Source organism: Mesoplodon mirus (genome assembly GCF_964341445.2).
Source record: "Mesoplodon mirus genome assembly, chromosome: 12".
In the NCBI taxonomy this organism is placed as follows: Eukaryota; Metazoa; Chordata; class Mammalia; order Artiodactyla; family Ziphiidae; genus Mesoplodon; species Mesoplodon mirus.
In genome coordinates, this window is record NC_138988.1 from 8053100 (window position 1) to 8075787 (window position 22688).

Consider the following 22688-nt stretch of genomic DNA (forward strand, 5'->3'; position numbering starts at 1 on the left):
ACGGATACATGTAGTTGGAGTTACTTGTATAGATTTCTAGGACCTTACCTGAATGGATTCTTTTCAAAATGCTTGCTTTTTTCCCCCCCTTCTCTCGGACAGAAGGAAACCCAATTTATTATGATAAATTTTGAGGCCCAGGAGGTCTACCTTCGGGATGGGGCAGGGGGAGTCCTTACCTCGTTTCAATAAAATGAGAATGATAATTACCCACCTCCTGAGTGTGTGAGGAGGATCAGATGAGTAACACCTGCCAGGTTCTAGAGCTCTGCCTGGTGCAGAGTCAACACCATGGAAATGTTAGCTGTTAGTGCTGCCTGGGCTTTCCGGAGAGCGCCCATGGGGCCCCGTCTGATCACCTGGCACTGCTGTCCTAGGTTCAGGTAGGCTTAGTCGACACAGGAAAATTCTAGTTGCTGAGGTGCCAGGGGCTGGACGGGTGACACCAGCAAGCAGGCGCACATCCTCCTGTTTCTCAGTTGGGATGAGACACAGCACGCACCCCAGAGCCTGACCCACTGCATGTGTGGGAAGAAAGAAGAGGCAGTGCTCCCCTGCAAATGGGCAACTTCAGTGAAAGCAGAGCCTCTGGTTCTTCCCGCAAGATCACGAAGGCTCTCTGACTCCACTGCCCTCCCTCCTCCAGGCTTTGTCAGCTTTTGGGGTCCCTGAGGCTTTTTCAGTGCCAGGGTGAGGGTCCGTGGGCAGAAGGAAAGCAAAGCCAAGTGGGTACCCGGAACGAGCTGCCCCAGGTGTTTTGTAGGAAAGCACGGGCAGCTGTGTGGAATTTGGAACCAGATGGAATCCTGTTTGGTCCTATTCAGAGGGCACCTGACAAACACGGTCCTGGTTAACTAAGAGCTAAGAGCGAGGTTTCCTGAGCTGACTTGCAGGGCCAGTGTCCCAGGAGACACCTGAGGGCGTATGTCCCTCCTTTTCTGTGGGTGGCTGGGCTAACCTTAAAGAGCCTTAGGTGGGCTCTCACCATTCGTGAGTAAACAGCCCCCGTGTTGAGGAGAAGCTAGACCTGGGGTGAGGCAAGTGTTCAGTACACACCGTTCCTGCCCTTTGACAAGGACTGAAAGAGGCCCCTTTGCCCCCTGGCGTCCGAGGCAGCCACCCTGGTAGGCTGGCCGGGCAGGTCCGGAGCTCCACTGGGCCCACAGTTTGCCTGCCGTCCCCCCGGACCTCCGCTGGCTGCCATTGCATTTCGGCGTTCCCGGACTCTGAAGGAACTGCTTGCTCTAACTGGTCTTATTACTTCTGCGTAATCTTTTCTTTTTCTTCTGCTCTGCTGCCTGTTTATTTTTTGTTATCAGAGGAAGAAGAAATGCTCGAACCAGGAACCAGGTATTTACTGGAAAGTTCCGTCAGCCCCATTCAACTGGATGGAACCTGTCTTTAGCCCTGACTAGTAGCACAGGGCCCGCCTTGCCTGTTGCCAATGAGTCCACTTTATTACCCTCTCTGTGACTGTAGTTAATCAAGGACAGGATTTGCAGGTGGGGTGTGGAGGAGCCACGAAAGCATCCAAATTCATGGTTTTTTCTCTGTCCCTTGGCATGAGCATATTACGTATGCCTCATTGCTTCCTCACCTTCTGAGGAGGCTAGTGCTTAATTTGGCCCCTTTTCAAAGAGTTTTTTAAAAATTGTATGCTCTGTAAGTGGCCTGAAATGGCAGAGAGGTCAACCAATCATGGAATCCGAAAGAAAATTATCCCTTGCCCAGCTCTCTGTGGCCGTGGGCCAGTCTAGGAAAATATAATTGAAAATACATTCACACCCCAGATGCATGTATTTAGAACTGCATCTTATTCAGCCTTTCTGACTAAGGTTGCCACTCATTGGTCAGTGGCTGACGTTAGCTGTTTCTAAAACTTTTCCTTGTAATGTGTTTACTGTTAAACAAATATCTGTCTGGATGTTTAGGTTGTTACGTTGTGAGTAGAACTGGTCTCCCCTCCTCCGAGCTCAAAAGGATCACTGGGGCCAGCCTTGCTTCCCCCATGGTGTGTCCTTCTTAATTCTGGCAGCAGGTCCTACAGTACTAGGCAGAGGCCTTGATCCTGCCCTGAGCGCTGGGAGAACAGAGTTGAGATGGGGCTGAGGGCAGTGGGAGGCAGAGAAGTCTTCGAGGGCAGATTCCAGCCCCTCCAGGCGGTGGGCTCCCTCCCCTTCTCTGATGTGCCTATCAGGCCTCCTGAGCCCTGATTCCTTCCCAGCTGAATAGGAAGACAGAGCATTTCTTTAAAATGATCACAGCTATGGCTTTTCTGCAATCACAGAAGACTTTCTATCTTAACTGTTTGTGGAAACTTTAGAATTAGTGGTTCCTTGCTTGTTTTCCTACTAATCTGATGGTACTAATTTTCTGGCTTGAGTTCATAATCTGTGTTTGCAGTGTCTTCTCTCCTGTGGTGGTTGCCAAGTCCAATACAACTCACAACTTTTTTTCTCAAGGATTCAGGACAAGCTATACCACTGGTCGTCGAGAGCTGCATCAGATACATCAATTTATATGGTAAGCTCGATCTCAGGGCAGTGTTTTCAGCTCTTCCCAGAACAGGTGCTAGGCTATTCTCATAAGAAATGAGATTCAAATTCATCTGGGAAGATTTCCTGTTGCTGCTCTGCTTCTGAGAGGGAAAACGTTCTATAGAACAGCTGCTATCTTGAGTGCTGTCTGTTGAGCCTTGTGTGTCGGGGGAACTGAAGATGGTGGTGAGAAGACTCAGGAGCTAGGAGAACCGAGGAGCAGGGAGGGCACGTGGGACAACTGTATTAGTTCCTTGTTTGCTCCCACCCGAGCCCAGAGCTCTGCACTTTGAGCACTGAATGAGGTTGGTCAACCGATCAGTTAGTCCTGCTAGACTGTGGTAAGCTCCATGGAAGAAATAGAGTGTCTGGGACTTGCCACATGGTGGCCCCAGCACTTAAATTGTGCCTCCATCTATTCATTTATTCATCCCTCCAAAAATATATTTCCAGAGTGCATAGCAGGGCAGGCACTGTTTTTGACAATGGTAGCATAGCCACGAACCAGACAGGTAGGATGCTGGCCCTAGGTAGCTTACATGACCAATTAGAAGGGCAAGGGAATGAACAAGCAGAGAGACAAATAATATAATTTCAGATAGTGATAATGCCAAGGAACTAATTAAAGGGCATAGAGAATGGCTGGAGGAGGGCAGGCCTGCTTTGGCTAAGGTTGTAAGGAGAGCCGTCTCTGAGGAGGTGATGTTTGAGTAGAAGAAGCCAGCCATGCAGTCCAGGTGGAGAGAATGGCAAGTGTCAAGGCCTAATATGGGAAAGAAGGCCAGCGTAACTGGACGGGAATGAGCCAGGAGGATGAGGTAAGAGACACAGGTGGTAGAAATTCAGCACAAAAGAAATGAACAACGTTTATTGAGCACATACTATATGTACAAACCAAACTTTAACTAAAGCCTGCCTTTAAGGGTAAACACTTTCCTGAATTATAAAGTGGAGATTTGTTTCATATAGAAAAACTGAATCTCAGGGAAAGGATCCCAGTCTTAATTCCCTTTTCAAATGAGGGAGGCCCTCTACTTCCTTCAATCTTATAGGTCGCTGTTTTGTTGTTACTGCTGTGTAAGGTATCCAGGTCTCCTCTTTGTTAAGGCCTTGTAGAAATAAAATATGAGATTGTCCTTCTTCAATAAGTTAATGTCCCCCAAACTCCTTGATCCCAAGCCAGCATGCACTCTAGACTCTAGATTTTCTTGAAGGAAGACGTTGTCTGTGATGGGCGAGGGAATGGTTGAGGGAGTGGCAGTAATCATTCTCATTCAAAATCTCTGTGGCTGTTAAAGTCCGATGGCATTTGTAAACTCAGGCCAAGCTACTTGGGACCAGTGCAACTCATGAATGCACTAGGCAGCATTCACTACCCAGTTATTTGATGGAGCTAACCTGTGGGTTAAAGTGGAAGTCATTCACTGGTCCAGTGTTGATATAAACTTCTTGTTTCCTTCAAACCCAAACAAGAGACCCTAGACATATGAAGCAGAATGTGACTGAGTACTTGGACCAGATGAAGTTCATCACAAAGGCTCCTTTTGGGCTTCTGCCAGGAGACGGTCACTGGGAATGACTCTGTTACAAAGGATGGCGGGAGAAAGAGGCAAGCAGTGGGGAGAGTCTTCCGTGTTCCCAGTGGTCTGATGAGCTCAAGGCATTTTCTCTTTCTTTTTTTGTTTGTTTATTTCTTTTAGGACTCCAGCAGCAAGGGATCTTCAGAGTGCCAGGATCCCAGGTTGAAGTCAATGACATCAAAAATTCCTTTGAGAGAGGTAGGTGTGGAGTGATCATCTCCAGCTTGTGTCCAGAGGAAGCCAGGATGGGTGTTAACGCATGTCTTAGAGCCAGTGGTGCTGGGGAAGCTTGTATCCACATCTCTTCCCAACTTCACCTTCAGTGACTTCACCTTGGTAGCTCGAAATCAGCCAATCAGCCAGGAGTATTTACACCACAGAAATTGGCAAACACTAAGACCTTTGATCTTTTTCTCCCCCCCCGCCCCGCCCCGCCAAAGAGCTAGCTGTTGAACATTTACCAGCACACATGGGTGACTTTCTCTGGTGGGCTCTGCAGTGGTTGCTGGGAAAGAGGGCCTTGGAATTATTGTGTGAATCTGTAAAGGCTGCTGTGTTTTAGAAAAGTTGGAAGAAGCTAGATAACATGGAGTGGCTTAGAACTGCCTAATTCATTTTTATGCAGTGTTTTTGGCAAACCTATACTCCCCCACCCTCGGGGAGGTTACCTAGTTCCCACTTTGGTATAAAAGCTTATCAGAAATGAAGTGGCCACCAGAGTGTGGCTTATTTGGTTGAGCTTCCCTTGGCCTCAGGATCCCTGATGGGAACAGATGGCCAGTGGCAGTGTCCAAGCAAAGTAAGGACTTTCTAGGGTCAGGAGGAGCTCAATTCTTCTTAAATCTCTGCCTTTTTATACTAGTACATATCTTGCTGCTGCAGTGAAACTGAGAGTCCATGCATTTCCGTTCAAGGAAATATTTTCCAGCACCACGCTCTCTGGTTGTTGAACAAAGCCCATCCCAAGGAGGAAAGAAGAGCCAGTGTGGGGCATCCTAAGCGATATCTCCACCTCTAGTTTCACAGCGTTTGGAAGCATCCCATCTCCGTAGTTACTCCTCAGCTCTGATTTACTACATTTTTCTCTGAGTAGTTAGGTACTAAGTTTGGTCTGAGGACCCCGATCCCAAACCCATTTCCCCGCAATACATCACATCCCAATTTACAAAGCACTTTCTTACCCATTCTTCTATGTAATCCTCCTAATAGCCTTGGAAGGTGTATGGTTTGTCCTTGTTGGTTGTGCTCTGAGCAAGCCTCTCCCCGGGGCTCCAGCCCTAGAATTCTCCCGACTTATTGCCAGGCTTCCCCTGGAGGGGCTGCCTCCTGAGCAGACTCACCGTCGCCCTATCCTCCCACTTCCTTCCTGAGATCTAGCTCCAGGGCAAAGGAAGCAGTCTGTCAGCCCCAGGCACTCACCACCATAGCCCCCAGCACAGAGCTTTGCAGCGCTAGACACTCTGGCTTGGAACCGGGTGTGGAGAGCAGGACTGGGCTGGATGTGGCTCTCAGTGGCCCATGAGGAGGGTCCTGGGGAGCTTAGGGTTTGGAGTCCACTCCAGGATCTTGGGTACTTAGAACCAGGGAGCCCCAGAATTGCCCTGCTCCAAGCTCCTACTCACGCATTTATTCATCCACTCAACAAGCCTGCTTTGAGCCCTGCACTGCACTGGGTAATGGACTGGGGCCTGTCAATATGATAGGAACAACAGACAAGTCACTGCTAGCAGAGAACCGGTTTAGTGAACAGCATGGTCAGCGCAAGGATGGAGTAACTGCTGGGTAGCATGGGAGCCCCTAGCCCAGCTTGGGTGGAAGGGGGAGGAATAGCAAAGCCTCGAAAGGCTTCCTGGAAGAGGAAATGCCTAAGCTGAGGCTTGAAGAGTAAGAGTCAGGGGAAGCAGGGAAAGGACATTCCAGACTGAGGGAACAGCATGTGCAAAGCCCACAAAGCAAGAGGTGTCCTCCCCTCAGCATCCCTGATAGAAGTGTCATTCATCATTTCCCTGAGCTTCTCTTGGCAATGACAGACAGCCCGGCCAGGGTTTGGTTTCTTTATTTCCCCCAATTCCTTAACACCCCTGCTGCCCTGTTTCATTGTAAGTGAACAGAGCCGTGGTCTGGACCCTTGGCTGGTTCCATCCTCCCGGGCTCATCCCATCAGAGAGAATTCCTTGTATGTCATGAGTAAACTGCCTGGTGCCTCCAGCCCGGTGACCGCTCCCCCATGTGTTTTCTTACTTGCCCGTGTCTTGTAAGTAAGTACCTTGCTGTACCAGGCAGCCAGGCCCCATCCCCACCCCAGCAGCGCTGCTTTCTTTCCTCCCTGAACGTGATTTCTAAGGTCAGCACCTTCTGTTACTTGCTCAGGTGCCTTGGAGGGGTATTAGTGCAAATTAGAGTTCTCTGCTCCTTGGAGCGAAGAGATCACCTGACCCAAACCTCAGCTGCAAAACTTGTTTTCTGCTTTTTCGTTGCCTCATGTGTTCAGTTGGCCCCTCTCCCTCTCACCCCCATACCAGGGTGAATTTCCTTCTCTTGACCGCTTCGTCCTTCTGGTCCACCCGAGCCTACACGGGAGCATGGCTTATTCTAAAAGAATAGTTCCTGGGATGTCTCTTTTAGAAAAACCCTTTTTGGCTTCTCTGGGCTGGCTGGTACCCAGATTTCACACGCATTACTTTCTGTTTCTTGACATTCACCACCCACCGGCCCTGGGTTTGGGTTCCTGACCTGGCTGACCCTCGGGGCACCTCCTCCCCCTTCTCCTGAAACCGGCTTCCCTCTCCCTGGCTCGCCGCTGTGTACTCCTCAGCCCCTGGCAGCGAGCGGCCGGAGCCCACTCCTCGCGGCGCACCTACTCTAACTTGTGATGGAACTTTCTCTCCAAACCAGTACATTGTGTGTTTTTCCTTTCTTCCTTTTATTTTAAAAATTTTAAACCCTCTAATCCCTGCAGGGTGCCTGTCCTTTGCCACTTGTTCAAACAGACATGGGTCTTTTCCTCCTTGGCCCCCTTTCCCTTTTTTTCTCTCTTTGGGCAAAGCTCTTGCCTACGCTCCGTGCAGAAGGCTGTTGAAAGGAGCACAGACCTCTTTTCCTTAAGCTTCTGAAAAATTACATGTTGGAAATCCATTTTTGGCTTATTATTCCTAAACCCACTTTCCTTCTCCTCTGACATGAGTCAACCAGGGTTTTAGTTGGGATTATGATTTTTATTATTCTATTTTGCTGTCAATAAATCTCAAACTCAGCACTCAAGTTTTGAGATCTTCCTGTAATCTTCTGGCAAAATGAAGGAGAAAACATCATGGAAAAGCAGGAATCAGCAGCTGTGCTGTGGAGAGAGCTGTGGTTTGCTGTTGTCTCCCAGGCTAGTTTTTTGCCTCTCTGTTTTCCCCACAAACCAATCCCCTGTCCTCTTGGTATGTAAAAGGTGAGAGAGCTGCCTGTGTTCCCTCCTCATGTGGAAGGGTGGCTGGAAAGGGAGTCAATGGTCCTTTCACTGTGCTCACATCAATATAGGGTTTGGATTTGGGGCTGAAATCATGGCATGTAGGATCTGACACATTCTAGACTCTGGATGTGGCCCTTCTCAGATCTCTTTCCTACCCCAGGAAGAGGGGTGTGAGTGGGAGACACAGGGAGGGGTTGTCACGTTGCGGAGCCTCGGGATGGGGCTGGAGGATCCTGGCCGCAGAGACCTGCCGTGGAGAGACCACCTGCGGGCTTCCTGCCATGCCCCCATCCAGCAGCACGTTCCCCTAGAGCTGTGAGCACACACGGTGTGTTCACTCTGCCCTGGGTGCAGCCTGTCTTCAGACCTTAGGCAATGCTGGGGCGACCTGGCTGGGAGCAGGCTGCAGGCGGGGCTGTTCGGTAATAATTCTGCCTCCCTCCCCGGGAAACTAGCTAGCAAAATGGGAACTAGCTTTCTCTTGGACTGGCCTGGAATTTTAGCTCTAATTCTCCTCCTGGAGGAAGCCATCATTCATATACACCATCCTGCTCATCTTGAACTCTGGAATTCCATTCATTTCTAAGCCAAAATTGGCAACCCTTGCAGAGAGCCAAAGGCCTGGGCTAGGAGGGAGGATTGTTTGGATGGCTCCTTTTATGGACGAAGTGCCTTCTGGGAGGAAGAGCAAGAATGGATGGTGTGTGTGTGTGTGTGTGTGTGTGTGTGTGTGGTCAATAAGTTAACCATACTTAACAAGGAGAGCTTATATGGAGGAAATAAAATCCTTGTGCTTTGGGATCATGAGACCACAAGAGTAACATGTGGTGCGCTAGGGGAACAGCTTAATACAGCACAGAGTTTTCAAACTCTTATGGTCCTCAGAGGGGCTTCAAGGGCTGCTACTGGGATAAGGAGGGAAGAAGAGAAGATAGGGCTTGCACCTTTCTCTAAATTCAACTAAGGCAGCTTTGCTCATCCATGGGAACTTTTTTCTTGAAAAAAAAAAAAAAGTTGAGATTCTACTGTAAAGGAAGGAGGGAGAGAGGGAGGGAAGGAAGGAAGATGATAGAGGGATACATAGATAGATAGATAGGCATGCAGGCAGACAGGCAGCAGATAGAATTGAAAACCACAGGTAGAAGAAGGAATATCTCCCAGGCATTACGAGGCCTGGGAGCTGCTGGGTGTCTGTTTTTGACTACATGAGCAAGTCGTTTCGTTTGTTGGGGCCTCAGCTTTCTTGCAGGTGAGGGGGTGGTGCTGGGACCATGCCTCCCTTGGTGCCATGCAGTGCTGTTTTGCAGATTAAGAGAGATCACATGTGCCAGTGTGCTTCTCAGTTGAAAAGTGCTATATCAGTATAGGCAATATATATATATATATTTTTTTTAATGTTTTCTCTCTTCCTTCCTCATGAGAAAGTCTGTGGAGGGAGCATTTTCCTTTTTTTTTTCCAGTTTTTAAATTTTTTAATTTGTTTCGAAGTTAAACCCAAAACACATTGACTTCATAGGAAATCCACTGAGAAATGTTTTTCTAGGCTGAACACCTGTTTCCCTCTAGTGTCCCCCAACAGAGCATGTACATGTTATTTACTTTCATTTTATAATCACTGCTATCCCACCACTATACCAAGATCACCTAAACTGTGTGTGTGGTATTCTGAATGTCCTTACTGATACCCTAAGTTCACTAACTGCAAAAGATTTTCTGGGATAACCTGTCACTTGAATTCTTTGGCTACTTTTGAAGATGAAGTCCAAAGAACTCTTAAATGATTCTCCTTTGGGGAAAATGGTATTTTATAGGCATTAGCAGCAGGCACCTGGGGCTATACTGATCCCATCTGGCATCACCGGCAGGCAACCTGTAAAACCAAAGAATCATTTGATGCAACAGCCAACTAAGTGACTCAAAACTGAAGGTTAAATTTAAAGAAAAAACTAATTTAGAGAAAAAAAGGTAATCCTAGAGGAACTCATTCTAAGCAATCGGTCATTATGCCTCTGTGTGTGTGTGTGTGTGTGTGTGTGTGTAAGGCAAAACCAGATCGATTCAGTGCAGGCTGGTGGGTCCCAGATGACTCCTTTTCCGGAGACAGTGATCTGAGGGAACAGAATCTGGCAAGTGGCCAGTACCAGTAAAGAGCAGCCATGAAGTGCTGGGGACATTCACATTCAACCCCTGTGGGGGAAGCATTTTCATCTCCTCCTATGGGAACGTCTGAGAGGTTGACCTATGGAACACAGTGCATGGGCCGCCACACACAGTCGTTCAGGCTGGGCACTGCACAAGAGTACTCGGCCACGAGGACAGGAGTGTGCTGAACTCTGGCTCATGCCCTGGAAGCCACAAGTCCTGGTCCAGGAAGGGGGGCTGTCTTTCTCTAATTTGCACTAAAGCATGTTGGGGCCAGCAGAGGCCCTGGCAGTGACACACATTCTCTTCCCACAGAGGCAGAGTATAGAGATCCAAGTATGAATTTGCAGTTCTGCTCTTCATTGCTTGCCAGGCTTAGATTGCTCTGGGCTGTTCTGAGGGGAGGAGGAGGAGGAGGAGCCCACTGAGCAGACCTCTCTCAACACCTTCAGCGAGGTGTCAGGTTGCTGCCTGCTTCCTTTCACGTCCCCCATGGAAATCCTGATGGTGAACTAGCTCAGCAACCCCCATTAAACTGAAAAGTGCTGCTCTCCTGAGATATTTTCCCCTGTGCAATTGGCAAAAATTTAAAAGACATTCCATGGGCAGGGCTATGGAAAAGCATCCTTCTCCTATGTTGATGGTAGGAGGAGAAAATGGTGCAGCCCCACTGGAGGAGAATTTGGCTTTATCTGATGAAACTACCCGTTTGTTTGCCCTTTGACCCAGCAATCCCACTTCTAGGAACCTACCACAGAGACACACCTCTATGAATAAGAAACACAGGTACAAGGTTATTTGTTGTGGCAGTATTCGTAACAGCAAAAGATGGGAATGTCAATCCATAGGAGACTGGTTGACTACATTATGGTCTATCCATGAAATAGAGTAGTTTGCGGCCATTAAAAAAAAATGAGGAAGATCTGTATGAACTGACAAGGAGGGATTTCTAGGATTTACTGTTAAGAGAAGAAGCAAGTATATGTAGTAGCAGAGTGTGCTACTTCCATTTTATGTAAGAAATGAGGGAAGGTAAAAAAATTGTATATGTGTATTTGCTTATTTTTGCAGAAAGAAAGATTAGCAGGACAAACCAGAGACTAATGAAAATGGTTGAATGTAAGGTGTAGGGAGAGAAGAATAAGAATAGGGCTTCTCTGCAAGCAACTTTCTATCTGGTTATGACTCCTGGAACATGTGGATGCTTTATATTTTCAAAATTGCATACTTTAAAAAAAAAGGATTTCTAAAAAAATTAAATCCCTAAAATTGAATATAAATAGAAACAAATGAGCTGTATATCAGACTGACAACCATACAGAGAGTAACTTTTCAACATGTGCTCTGGTCATACATTTTTTTAACAGCTCTATTGAATTACATACCATAAGCCTCGTCCATTTTTTAAAATGTATATTTTAGTAGTTTCTAGTATATTTATAGATTTGTACATCATCACCATGATCTAATTTCATAAAATTCTCATCATCCCTAAAGGAACCCTGTACCCATTTGTAGTCACTCCCTGTACCCCTTACATCCCAGCCCCCATCCCTAGGCAACCCCTAATCTACTTTCTGTCTTCTGATCATATATCTTTAGTGGGATACATTCTGAGGGCCTAAAAAACAAAAAAAGCCCTGCGAATAAATGTTAATTTTTATGTAGTAGGTTTATTGCTAGTGGTGATATTGCTATTAGAAATCTGAAACTGTTTTATGTATATTGTAGGATAAGGCAGATACATTAAAATATCAATTATAAATATTATTCGGAACAAGATTTTCACTGTAAGAAAAATGAAATGCAAATACAAAATAAATGAAGGTAAAGAAAACATTGTATCCTAAACCTGAAATAGAAATATCACTGTGAACTTGTGAAAAAAAATATATGTCTATTCTAGCTGTATGCACTGAAAGAGGCTAGATGTTCTTTATGACACTCCTGTAACAATGAGCACACCTAGAACCTAGATCTTGGTTTCTAAATACCATGCCCTACAAAAAGCAAACAAAGCTCCTTAGAGAAGTTTTTTATTCCAGGTCTAGGTCAAGGAAAGTACCAGGTGATTCAGGGACATCTTTTATGCCAGAAAGCAATTAAGTGACCAGTAGAGGTCGCATCAAAGGACATAAGAAAGGACTCCCCCTGGCCAAATGTGGGGACAATCTGAGCATCCCAATGAATAGAGGTGTAGTGGGTTATAACACTTTGAATTAAAAATTATAAAAACAAGCCCATAAAATGTTTAAAAAAAATAGGAGGGTGGAGGGAACACGGAGAAAGCTCTTCTTTAGGGAAGAATGCCACCTAATAATTGTAGATGGAATGACAGAATCAGAAAATCACCATTTTGTTAGAACCGCAGGGTAATAATTGATTTGGGCAAAAGTTATCATTGGATGCTCAAAGCACTGGGTAAAATATGTTAAGCATGATGACATGCACATAGATCACTTATTGTGTACAAAAATATTTTATATTTTACACTTGTTATTACAAAGGAGAAAATATACCTTTACAGTGTAGAGATCCAGAGGCCACCACCTTAACCCAGTGATCAAGCATTACCCACATAGTATTCGTGCCCACAATATTTAACCTGACTCTAATCATGAGGAAGCCATCAGACAAATGCTGAATGTGAGGCATTCTACAAGGCAGGTGGCCTGGACTCTTCAATAAAAGTCAATATTATGAAAAACAAATGAACAATAAAAAATGTTGTGGTCTATTTTGCATTCAAAAGACTAACGAAGCATAACAACTGAATGAATTGTGTGAACACTGATTAGATCTTAGCTTTTGAAAAATTCTGTGAAAGACATGGGACAATGGGGGATGTTTGAGTAAAGTCTGTGAGACGGTGTTTTGTGAGATGGTGTTTTGGAACTCTTGTTAGTTTTCTTAGGTGCAATACAGGGTTACGTAGGGGAATACCCTTATGCTTAGGAAGAATGTGTTGAAGTATTTAGCAGTGATGTGTTGTAATGTCTACAAAACGCTCTCAAATAATTGAGCAGTACTAAATATAAGTAGAGAAAGGGAGGGAGAGCAAATATGGCAAGATGAGTGTAAGTGTAGGGTGACGGATGTTCATTATTTTAATTCTACAGTGTTCTTATAGATTGGAGCAGTTTCAGAATCTGCCGCAGGGAGCACTCTAAGCATGCTGTGTGGCGGAGGCTGTCACATCTGTCCTCCAGTTCAGGCTGGGCCAGGTCACCTCTTCCGCCATCTGCACACACCCTGCCCCCTTACCGAGCTGAATCGTCATCTCCTGTTTCCCCTTAGGTGAAGACCCGCTTGTGGATGATCAAAATGAACGAGATATCAATTCAGTCGCTGGCGTTCTAAAACTGTATTTCCGAGGACTGGAAAACCCACTCTTTCCTAAGGAAAGGTTTCAAGATTTGATATCTACTATTAGTAAGTATTTCCCAGGTGGAATGATCAATTTCTTGACCAGTCTTTATTGAAGCTGCACTCCAGGCTCATCACTGCAGGGGAGGGGTGCCTTGAAAGAAGCCATATGACTCTTGTCCTCATGGAACTTAAAACCTAGTTGTGGAAATAACAAGATGGTTTATAATAGAAGGACTCATGGGCATGGTACACCTCTGGGTATAGGAGGAGCTCAGAAGCGAAGAGGCCGAGGGAGCCTTGGTTTCTGGGATCACAGCTGAGGGAGAATGATGTGAGTAGAGTCTTCAGGGAGGAGTGGACTCAGGGATCCTAGGAAGGGTTGGGGACACACAGATCAATGGGACCTGCAGGAGGGTGTCCCAGCCAGTACATGGTGTAAGATGCTGGAAGGGTCAGGTGGAGCAAGAAAGGGAAGACCTTGAATGCCTTGCAAGGATTCCAGAGCTTTTCCCCTTGGGTTACAGGCAGCCATGGAAGGTTTGGGAGTCAGGTCAGCAATATGGCAAACAGGGAAATGATGAAAATAAGTTGATTGGGGGCTTCCTCTGACATCACTAGCCACGAGAGTCCTTCTGGACTAGTATTTCTGTGGATAAAGGCAGGAGCCCAATCTAGGGGCTGAAGTAAAGGCACCTTGACTGTAAGATGCCAAAATCCACGGCAACCTTTTGGGAGTATTTTTTAAAATAAACTTTTAATTTTAGAATATTAGAATGTTAGTATTTTGGAATAAACTCTTTTTTTTTTAATAGACCCTTTGAGTTACAGAAAAGTTGCCCCACACCCCGTTTCACTAGGGATGCTTCTCACAATGTTCTGAGGGATATTTGCAGCCAGGGAAGTGCCCCAGGAGGTGACAAGAGCCTAGGGAGGCTTGAACCCTCCTATTTGTCTTGTGTGAAAGGCTCTTCCTCCACTCTTCTGCCCCCCACTACTTCCTGCTCATCTTTCCTGCTCCACTTCAGGCTCCAGACCACCTCTCATAAATCCCAGGCCACAGAGGCCCATCCCTGTCTGAGCCCCATGTCACCTGCTCAGCCAGTATTTCCAGAAGCTCCAATAGCCCAGTTCCTGAGTGGACAAGGTATTCAGCCCCTGGTACAAGGTCATGGCATTGTGTACCTTGAATGACAGTGTGAGAGGAAAAGTCCCTCCCCAGTTCCCTCCCAAAGCCTTGGTTACATCAAGGAGTGACACGCCCTCTGCCTCCAACTGCCTCCAGTCAGTCTCCCTGCTAAACAGAGAGAGCAGGGCCTCAGTCTCAGAAACTTTTGTATAGAACAATGTCTACCTATAATTTGGTAGCATTGTTTTGCTTTCATTGTATCTCTTTTTATGTTACCTTCTAATTATGGCAGTTGATCCTGGTTTCTCCTTTACAGAGTGAGGTAAGGTCTCCTTTTTTAAAGAAATGTATTTAAGAAAACAGTATTAATAAACGGTAGTGGAGGTGGTCTAGGGCAGTGTGACTGAAGCCGAGGACATGGAGGGGCCTGTATGGGGGGCAGTGGACTCGATATGTGTGCCAGAGCCTTCCACTCTGTGTGGAGGCCTTGGTGAGGCGCCAGACCTTGAAGGTAGGCTGGAGCATGCCAGGTGGAGAAGAGAGATCACCAGTGTGTGCAAAGGCCTGGAGCCGGAGAGCCCCTGTGTGTTTGGGTGGAGGGGTGGGGGGTGGCTAAGGTGGCCTGGCACAGTTCTTCTGTGGGGCACTACTGGCACTTTGGGTAGAGCAGTGCCTTGTTCAGTGTCCCACACATTCAGGACCCTTAGCACCTTGGCCCCTGGATCCCAAATGCCAGTGGCACCCTCCAGTCACTGCAACAACCCCAGAGAATGCCCCACATATTTGTAAGTGCCCCAGAGGTGCACGCCCACTTCATCTGAGAAGCATGGCTCTCAATCATCTTCAGATACTTGGAGAAGGGGCGGCAGCTGGGAGATGAAGCAGGCAAGGGTGGTTGAAGCTCCATGATGAAGGGCCTTGGATACAGAAGAGAAAGGGGGAAGCTGTGTTTTAAAAGGAACATGCTGACAGGATGTGGAGGCTGGAGAGAGGAGGGGCTGAGTGAGAAAAACATGTTTTTCTCTGAAAAAGAAACTGACATGGGTTTATGCATCAGCCCTGCAGATAATCATTGGAGCTTTCGTAGCTCACTCTCAGCCTGAGCTTTCTCTCTCTACAGAGAAAAGCCCACAAAGCACTTTTTTCTCCTCACCAAGCCCAATTAGCTGCCCCCAACCCTGGCCTGACTGATTAAATGTCTGTATCTCTAGGGTTGACCTGGACAGGGGGGTCAGAGACAAGAGCCCAAGAATCACCAGGTTCTTTGAGCAATATACAGCTCAGGAGGTGGTCATTTATTCAGTGTTCATTTCCTGAGCACCTACTCTGTGCCAGGCCTGTGCTGCAGCTGGTGTTTTTAAAGAGTCTAATGAAAGCTGGTCCCTGCCTCTGTTCATCAGGACTCATAGGCTACAGGTGACAGAAACTCAGCTTCCACTGGCTTAACCCGTAAAAGGGAATGTATTGGCTCATATATCTGAAAAGTGTAGGCCCAGCTGGACTCAGACCTCACACGACATCTTCAGGAATCTGTCCCCTCCAGCTCTGTGGTGACTTCACTCCCAGACACCATCTTCTTGCCTGGGAGCCCCCAGCTGCTCCTCTACCCAGTTTCAAGAGGGAACTTCTCTCTAGGTTTCTGCAGCTGAGTCGCAAGGATCAACCCTGATTTGTTCTGATTAGGCCATGGACCCCTCCCTGGGCCCAGCCCTGTGGCTAGGGGAATTTGATGCTCTGATTGGCCAGGCCAGGGTCACATTTCCATCCCTGGAACTGAGAGTAAAACTGCCTCCTCCTGGGCTTCCCTGGTGGCGCAGTGGTTAAAAATCTGCCTGCCAATGCAGGGGACACAGTTTGATCCCTGGTCTGGGAAGATCCCACATGCCGCGGAGCAACTAAGCCCGTGCACCACAACTACTGAGCCCATGCACCACAACTACTGAAGCCCACGCACCTACAGCCCGTGCTCCGCAACAAGAGAAGCCACTGCAATGAGAAGCCCGCACACCACAACCAAGAGTAGCCCCCGCTTGCCGCAACTAGAGAAAGCCCACGTGCAGCAACGAAGACCCAACACAGCCAAAAATAAATAAATAAATAAATAAAAACAAAACCAAAAACCTGCCTCCCCCTGAACCACGTGGGCTGATCTCACAGGTGGGACTCACAGATGTCAGCTACTTGGCTCTCTGATGATGAAAGGCGCCCTGAAAAGTCCCTTTATGTTACAGAACTGGAGAACCCAGCTGAGAGGGTGCACCAGATCCAACAAATCCTCATCACCCTTCCCCGCGTGGTCATCGTGGTCATGAGATACCTCTTTGCTTTCCTCAACCAGTGAGTTGCCCAGCCAAGGGGGGGGACCCCCTCTTTGACTCAGCTCTGGCCTCCTTTGGGAGGGGGTGTCCTGAGGTTTGTAGGTACAACTGTTCCTAGAACATGGGACCCTCCTGATCTTGAGTAGAGCCCCCAAGAGAAAGAAACCACAGGGGAGGATTCACCTTTCCCTGGTGACTTGTGGGTACTCCTTTCTCGTAGCCTCTCGCAATATAGTGACGAGAACATGATGGATCCCTACAACCTGGCCATCTGCTTCGGGCCCACCCTCATGCACATCCCTGATGGGCAAGACCCTGTGTCGTGCCAGGCACACGTCAACGAAGTCATCAAAACCATCATCATCCACCATGAAGCCATCTTCCCCAGCCCCCGGGAGCTAGAGGGACCTGTGTATGAAAAATGCATGGCTGGAGGGGAAGAATATTGGTAAGATTCCATTCTTCTTAATATTATTATTATCATCGTTGTTGTTGTTACTGTTGAACCAGAACAGTAAGAAACCCTTTGATTTCCTTACTGCTTTTTAGTCTGTACTCCCATGTATATTTTCTCATTTGAGCTTCACACCAGCCTTATACGAGGGATAGGTGCATCAGTCAAGACTGTCTTGGTTTATAAGGGACAGAAATACAACTCAAACTGGCTTAAGCCAATTGGGAATTTAGTTTTAACTAAATAAAGTCTGGGATCATGGCTTTAGGTATAGCTGGATCCAGGGGTTCAACTATTATCATCAGGACTCAGTCCTGCAATTCCCAGCCCCTGGCTGCTTTCTTCTACATTGGCTTCATTCTCAGGCAGCCTCTCCCTTGGTAGTTTCAAAGAGGCATCTGGTAGCTCCAGTTTAGAGCCTGTTCTCTCGCCATCCCCAGTGGAAAAAGAGCTTCTCCTTCCCAAATATTTTAACACAAGCCCAAGAATTATGTCTCCTCCTGAGGCTTGGGTCTGGTGAACTAATCACATCGATTAGGAGTTGTATGTAATGCTGTCATTGGCCAGGTGAGCTGCAAGCCCATCTCAGGCAGCAGGGGAATGGATAATCCCCACCTCAGCCTCTTAAACTGAGAATGACACTTCCCACCCTTGTCCCCTACCATCTAGAGTTCTCTTTTCCTGGCAAAGTTTGTTCACTTTCTTTGAGAGAGCTCCACACCAGGCCAACAGGTGCTAGTTGGGCACCTCTGTGTACCCGGTGCTACACTGTGTCTTGGAAGAAATATTTTAGAATCTTATCAAACTCAAGGCTGACTACCTTCCACAGGCTAAGACCTTAAAATACGGTGAAAATAGGACATTTCTGTGAAGGCAGAAAATTCAGAACACCAACTGACAAAAACCAAAGGGTTCCTACTCTTTCTTTCTTCCCAATCCAGGACAACACACAGCTGTATGTTTAGGTATTACCCACACTGCTTTCAGCCAAATGCCTACAGGGGAGTTAGTCTTTTGATTGTCAGAGCGTTCCTGGACTCTGGCCTCGCTTTAGTTCTGTGGGCATATTTGGGCAGCGGCTTCAAAGAAGGGAAACGTTCCAGCCTCCTTGTTTCTCTGCAACACTTCTCTGCGTAGAAACACCGGGCCACAGCTCTGTAATCTCATCTGAGGCACCTGGAGCCAGTCTGTCCCTGATCTGTAACAGAAATCCTACAACCAGCAAGCACACTTTTTAGACAAAGAGAAGCTTTTCAACTTTATCGCTTTTGCAGCCATTACCAGTTTTCTTGCTGCAGTATATATGATTAGTGCTCTGGGAAGGCACGTACAGATCTTAGCATACTTACCAAAGCACTACATACAATAACCACACTTTTCTTAATCCCATTTGTGCCCCATGAGAAAGGAAAACTATTAATTACATGGTAATTTTGGAGGAGTTTTCAAAGCCAAAAAGGAGGATTTGGTTGAGGGTCTCATCACGGTGGACAACATTCATTCATTCACAGCATCTGTCCTGGGCCAGGCCCTGGGCTGAGGGGCAGGGATGTAACCTGACCAGGAGTAACCCCTGAGACAGGGAGGAGGAAACAGGCAGTTCTAGGAGTAGGGGCCCTGGAGCCAGTGTAGGGAGGTCAGGAAAGTCTTCCTGGGGGAAACACAGTGACTTGACTACGACCTGAAGGATGAAGTGGGTCAGCCAGGTGAGAGTGGGCAAGGAATGTGCTAGGCCTGGAGCACGCAATACAATGAAAAGCGTTCTGTATGCCTGCAGTGTTGCATGTGACGAGAGAATGGTGAGGGAGGAGGCCCCAGAGGCCAGCAGGAGCCAGGTTATGAAGGGTCTTAAGCCATTGTGCAGAGTCTGGAACTTATCCAGGAGAATCTTTCATAATAAAGTCCATATTCCTTTAAATGGTATTGTAAATGTCACCTTCAAGAAGCCTTCCTTGACACCCTATGTAAGTCCCCTCTCCTGTTCTTGTCTCTGCTCATTGGTGCCTATAAAACACATTTCAACTTGTAGCACTTCTGTTTCTCAGCCCATGAGGGCAGGGTTTGTGTCCACGTTACTCATCAATGCATCCCTCTTACCTAGCGCCATGCCTGGCATAGATTAAGACTCAATCAATGGTTTGATTTAAAAAAAAACGGATTGGCTCACTATGTGAATGAACCCTGGCCTCAGGAAGCTTACAATCCAGTGAGGGGGCAGCAGCTGATGAAATTATCCCAGTGCATTAATGACAGAATTTGATGGTCCTGGACTCCCTCTACCCCTAAGCCCATCATGGTTGCCAGCCTGCTCGCCACCTGGGCTGATGTGGATTCTGCACGCAGCAGCATGAGGCAGCCCCGAGGAACCCCCTCCTTGGGAGCTTCACCCGCCTCGCTGAGCTTGTCGCTTCTGCTGTAAGACAGGCAGGGAGCCAGTCCAGATGGATGACTCAGTACTTCCAAAGTTCCTTCTGCTCTGGCCTGAAGTCCTTCTGGGGAAAAACGTCAGTGTTTTACTGCCTTCTAGATCTTACAGAACACTTAGGCATTGACAGCCTTTACCAAGAAGACAGCCCAGCAAATTTCAGGGCCGGTGTCAGTTGGGGGATGGTATTCAGGGAATCTTCCCAACGGGTGAGGGGGCCGGGAGTGGTTTTCTGTGAGGAAGGTCTGTGGGTGGTCAGATGAAAAAAATGGGATGCAGTGGGCCTGGCCTGATCTGGGTCAAGGCGCAGAGGTGGGCTAGGCCAGCGCCTGCGGGAAGCTGAAGGCAGCGTGAGGTACAAAGCCGCCCAGGAGCCCCCTCCCCATGTTTCCTTGCAGTGACAGCCCGCACAGCGAGCCAGGGACCATCGACGAAGTTGACCACGACAATGGCACTGAGCCTCACACCAGTGACGAAGGTGAGTGAGGGGGAATCGGGGTGAGGAACTCACCTGGGGCCTCTCCTGCTGACTCATGCCTGCTCACCTGCTGGGCCACCCATCCAGCTTTGCAAGTCAGCACGTCATCCTCTGGAGCAGACAGCAACCCAGAAAGACCTCCAGTCCACTGCATCCCCGCGTGGCTTGCCTCCTTCCCTTCTGTGTCCTGCCTGGCCTGAGTGCAAATCCTAAGTGACAAGAGTTTCCTCAGTAGGAAGCAGGCTTTGTCCTCTGTCCCTCCCCTGCTGGGGGTCTGTTCTGCGCCCGGCCTGAGCTGGGACCTGGGGCACATCAATGAACCAGACATGGGTCATCAAGGCGCTCCTGGTCTTGTCACCTGACAGGTCGAGAGCAGCTCCCCACCATGCAGAGTGACAATGCCAGGCTACAGGGGTGGCCCAGTGCAGTGGGTACCCCGAAGGCGAGGCCAAACGGTGGTGACCCAGGGAAGTGTGAGCAGGTAGAGAGAGAAAGGCCAACCTGGGCTCTGAGGGACTCCTCAGACCTTCCACCCCTCTAGACAAGGAAATAAAATCAGGTTTGTCTCTAGGGAGCCTGGACAGTGTAGGCAAGCAGTCTGGATAATACGGGCCTGGGGCCAGCATTTCCATTAGGCAGATCAGGCACAGTGCCCAGGGCCCACGGTGCTTTCAGGGCCCATGAAAACGTTTTAATTTTTTTTTAATAATAAGTAAAAAGAGAATATGAGCCTGGATTATATTCATCTCTGTACAATGCAGTTGTAAGATATAAGTTTTGACGTTTCTTTTACTGGAGGAAGGGGCCCATGCAGGCACAGGTGCCAAGGGCCTGAGAGTCACAACACCTCCCTATGTTGACTGAGCAGAGCCCTCCTTTCTCCCTGTGACAGTCTCACTTTTAAAAAATCATTATTTAGCAGTTCTCTTATTGGCCTTTGTGTTTGTCTTGTGGGACAGTCCCAGGCCCTGTTGGCCACCATTTTTGTCGGGAGAGCTGGGTATGTCCTCAGGTGAGGTTTCTGGGAGTTGGCATAAGAGGCAAGACTAATAGGTGGGTTTTCATATTCTAGTGGGACTATTTCAGTTTCCAACCACAGAAGCTCCAACTCAAACTGACTTAAGCCTAAAAGGGATTCAGATCATATACTTGAAAATCCCAGGGTAAACATGGCTTCAGGCATAGCTGGATCCAGGAGCTTAGCAGAGCTTGTCAGGAATGTGTCTCCACCTTGCTGTTCTGCTTCCCTCTGTGTTGGCTTCATCCTCAGGTAGGATCTCCCCATGTGGTGGTCTCTGGCAACTCCAGGCTTTCCTCATCCTTTTACCCAAAGTCCCAGTGGAAGAGAGCTTCCTTTTCAGAATGGTTCCAAGAAAGCTGCTGGGATGAAGTCTCACTGCATTGCCTTGAGTCACGCACCCAGGCGAGAACCAGTCACTGTGGCTTGAGAGGGAGCTGATGGGTCGGACCTGGGTCCCAGGGCAGGAAAGCACATCTAGGCACAGTGTTCAGCTCTGCAAGAATCCTCAGAGGCTGAAGTCATCCTGAGCTGAGGAAAGTGTCCTGCAGAGCCTTTGTCTTGAGATATGAAGGCTGCCACCTTCTGCTTGTTTGCAGTGGTTTGCTTTTCTCTGTCCTTCCTTTCCTCTCTTTTCCTTCCACCTCCAGTCCACCCTCTTCCTCTATCGCTTTTAACAGCCTCCCTTCTCATTCTCTCCATCTGTTGCTTGTTTATTCCCGTGTGTGTGTGTGTGCATGCGCGCGTGTGCGCAGCTCTTGTTCTACATCTTGCTCTCAGCCTCTCTTCTTCCACTGGTGGAAAACACCTCTTGTCCAACAAGTTAGACTGATTTTTCAGCATTGAGACCTGTGGGGGCTGCTGGTGGAGGCAGGCACGTCTGTGAGGAAGTGGGTCAGGTGCCCTCTGAGGAGGCTTGCAGCCTTCCTGGGGGACCCACTTTTGGGGGGCTGAGGTCGCTGTCAGTCACCCTGCACCTGCTGTGTTTCCCCACAGCTCCTCACTGGGGGTGGAAGGTGCTGTGGGCATCAGGACTGGGGAGGGGGAAGGCCAGAGAGCACGGGGCTTGCTGCCACAGGACACACCTGGCAGGCTTCACCCCCACCAAGAAAACCCCCAGAAAATGCTGCCTCGACCCCTCAGAGCAGAGGCACACAGGTCCCTGGAAGGGGATAGATCAGAGCCTTGTGTCTGCTTCTCCAGGAGATACCGCCCCTATTGTTCTTTGTCATGCTGCTGGTTTCTGAGAATGACAAAGGTAGGAAGAATCGTCCTGGAAGGACAGTGGTCCTCCCTGGGAGAGCCAGTTCAGGGAAGGCTCTCACTGTATCCTGTGTGTTGGTGTGGGTGCTGAACCATGGACATTATCTGGAGAAAAACTAATTGCATTGTCAAATGTTTACATTCATGCCAACTCCAGCTGAAACAGTCATAGAAATGTAGAGCTGCAGGAATGGTCAAGGGGGCACTGGACTCGAGACCTTTATGGCCATGTGATCTTTGATAAGCCACATAACCTCTGGCCTTGGTCTCCTTATCTGTAAAACGGGAATGGCAGCAGCAAGAGAATTGTGGTCTAGGTTAAAATGAGGAAACATTAATTGACTGTGTATCCAGTGTAACTCTTTCCTGATCCTGATAAAGAAACCGAGTCCAAAGAATTTTATTAATGTAACTATTTACTGGCAGCCTAACTGCCTGACTTCTTACCTACTTTCCTCTAAGACATTTCATGTAGGGGATCCATTGGTATCTTCGTTTCTCTTGAAAGTACCCTGTATGAA

The 22688-nt window shown here is 47.9% G+C and overlaps 1 protein-coding gene across 4 annotated transcripts in view; it reads left to right on the plus strand.

Annotated features, from left to right (window-relative positions):
* Positions 1-22688, plus strand: part of SRGAP3 (SLIT-ROBO Rho GTPase activating protein 3) — a 280149-nt gene that overhangs the window by 234696 nt on the left and 22765 nt on the right. For 3 of the 4 annotated variants that reach the window (XM_082639785.1, XM_082639787.1, XM_082639786.1), the window contains 6 exons: positions 2463-2523; positions 4238-4315; positions 13014-13148; positions 16443-16548; positions 16750-16977; positions 19807-19886. In XM_082639785.1, the coding sequence (XP_082495911.1) occupies positions 2463-2523; positions 4238-4315; positions 13014-13148; positions 16443-16548; positions 16750-16977; positions 19807-19886 (688 nt within the window). Of the gene's footprint in view, positions 1-2462; positions 2524-4237; positions 4316-13013; positions 13149-16442; positions 16549-16749; positions 16978-19806; positions 19887-22688 lie in introns of those variants that run through there. The other variant, XM_082639788.1, reaches the window with a different exon arrangement.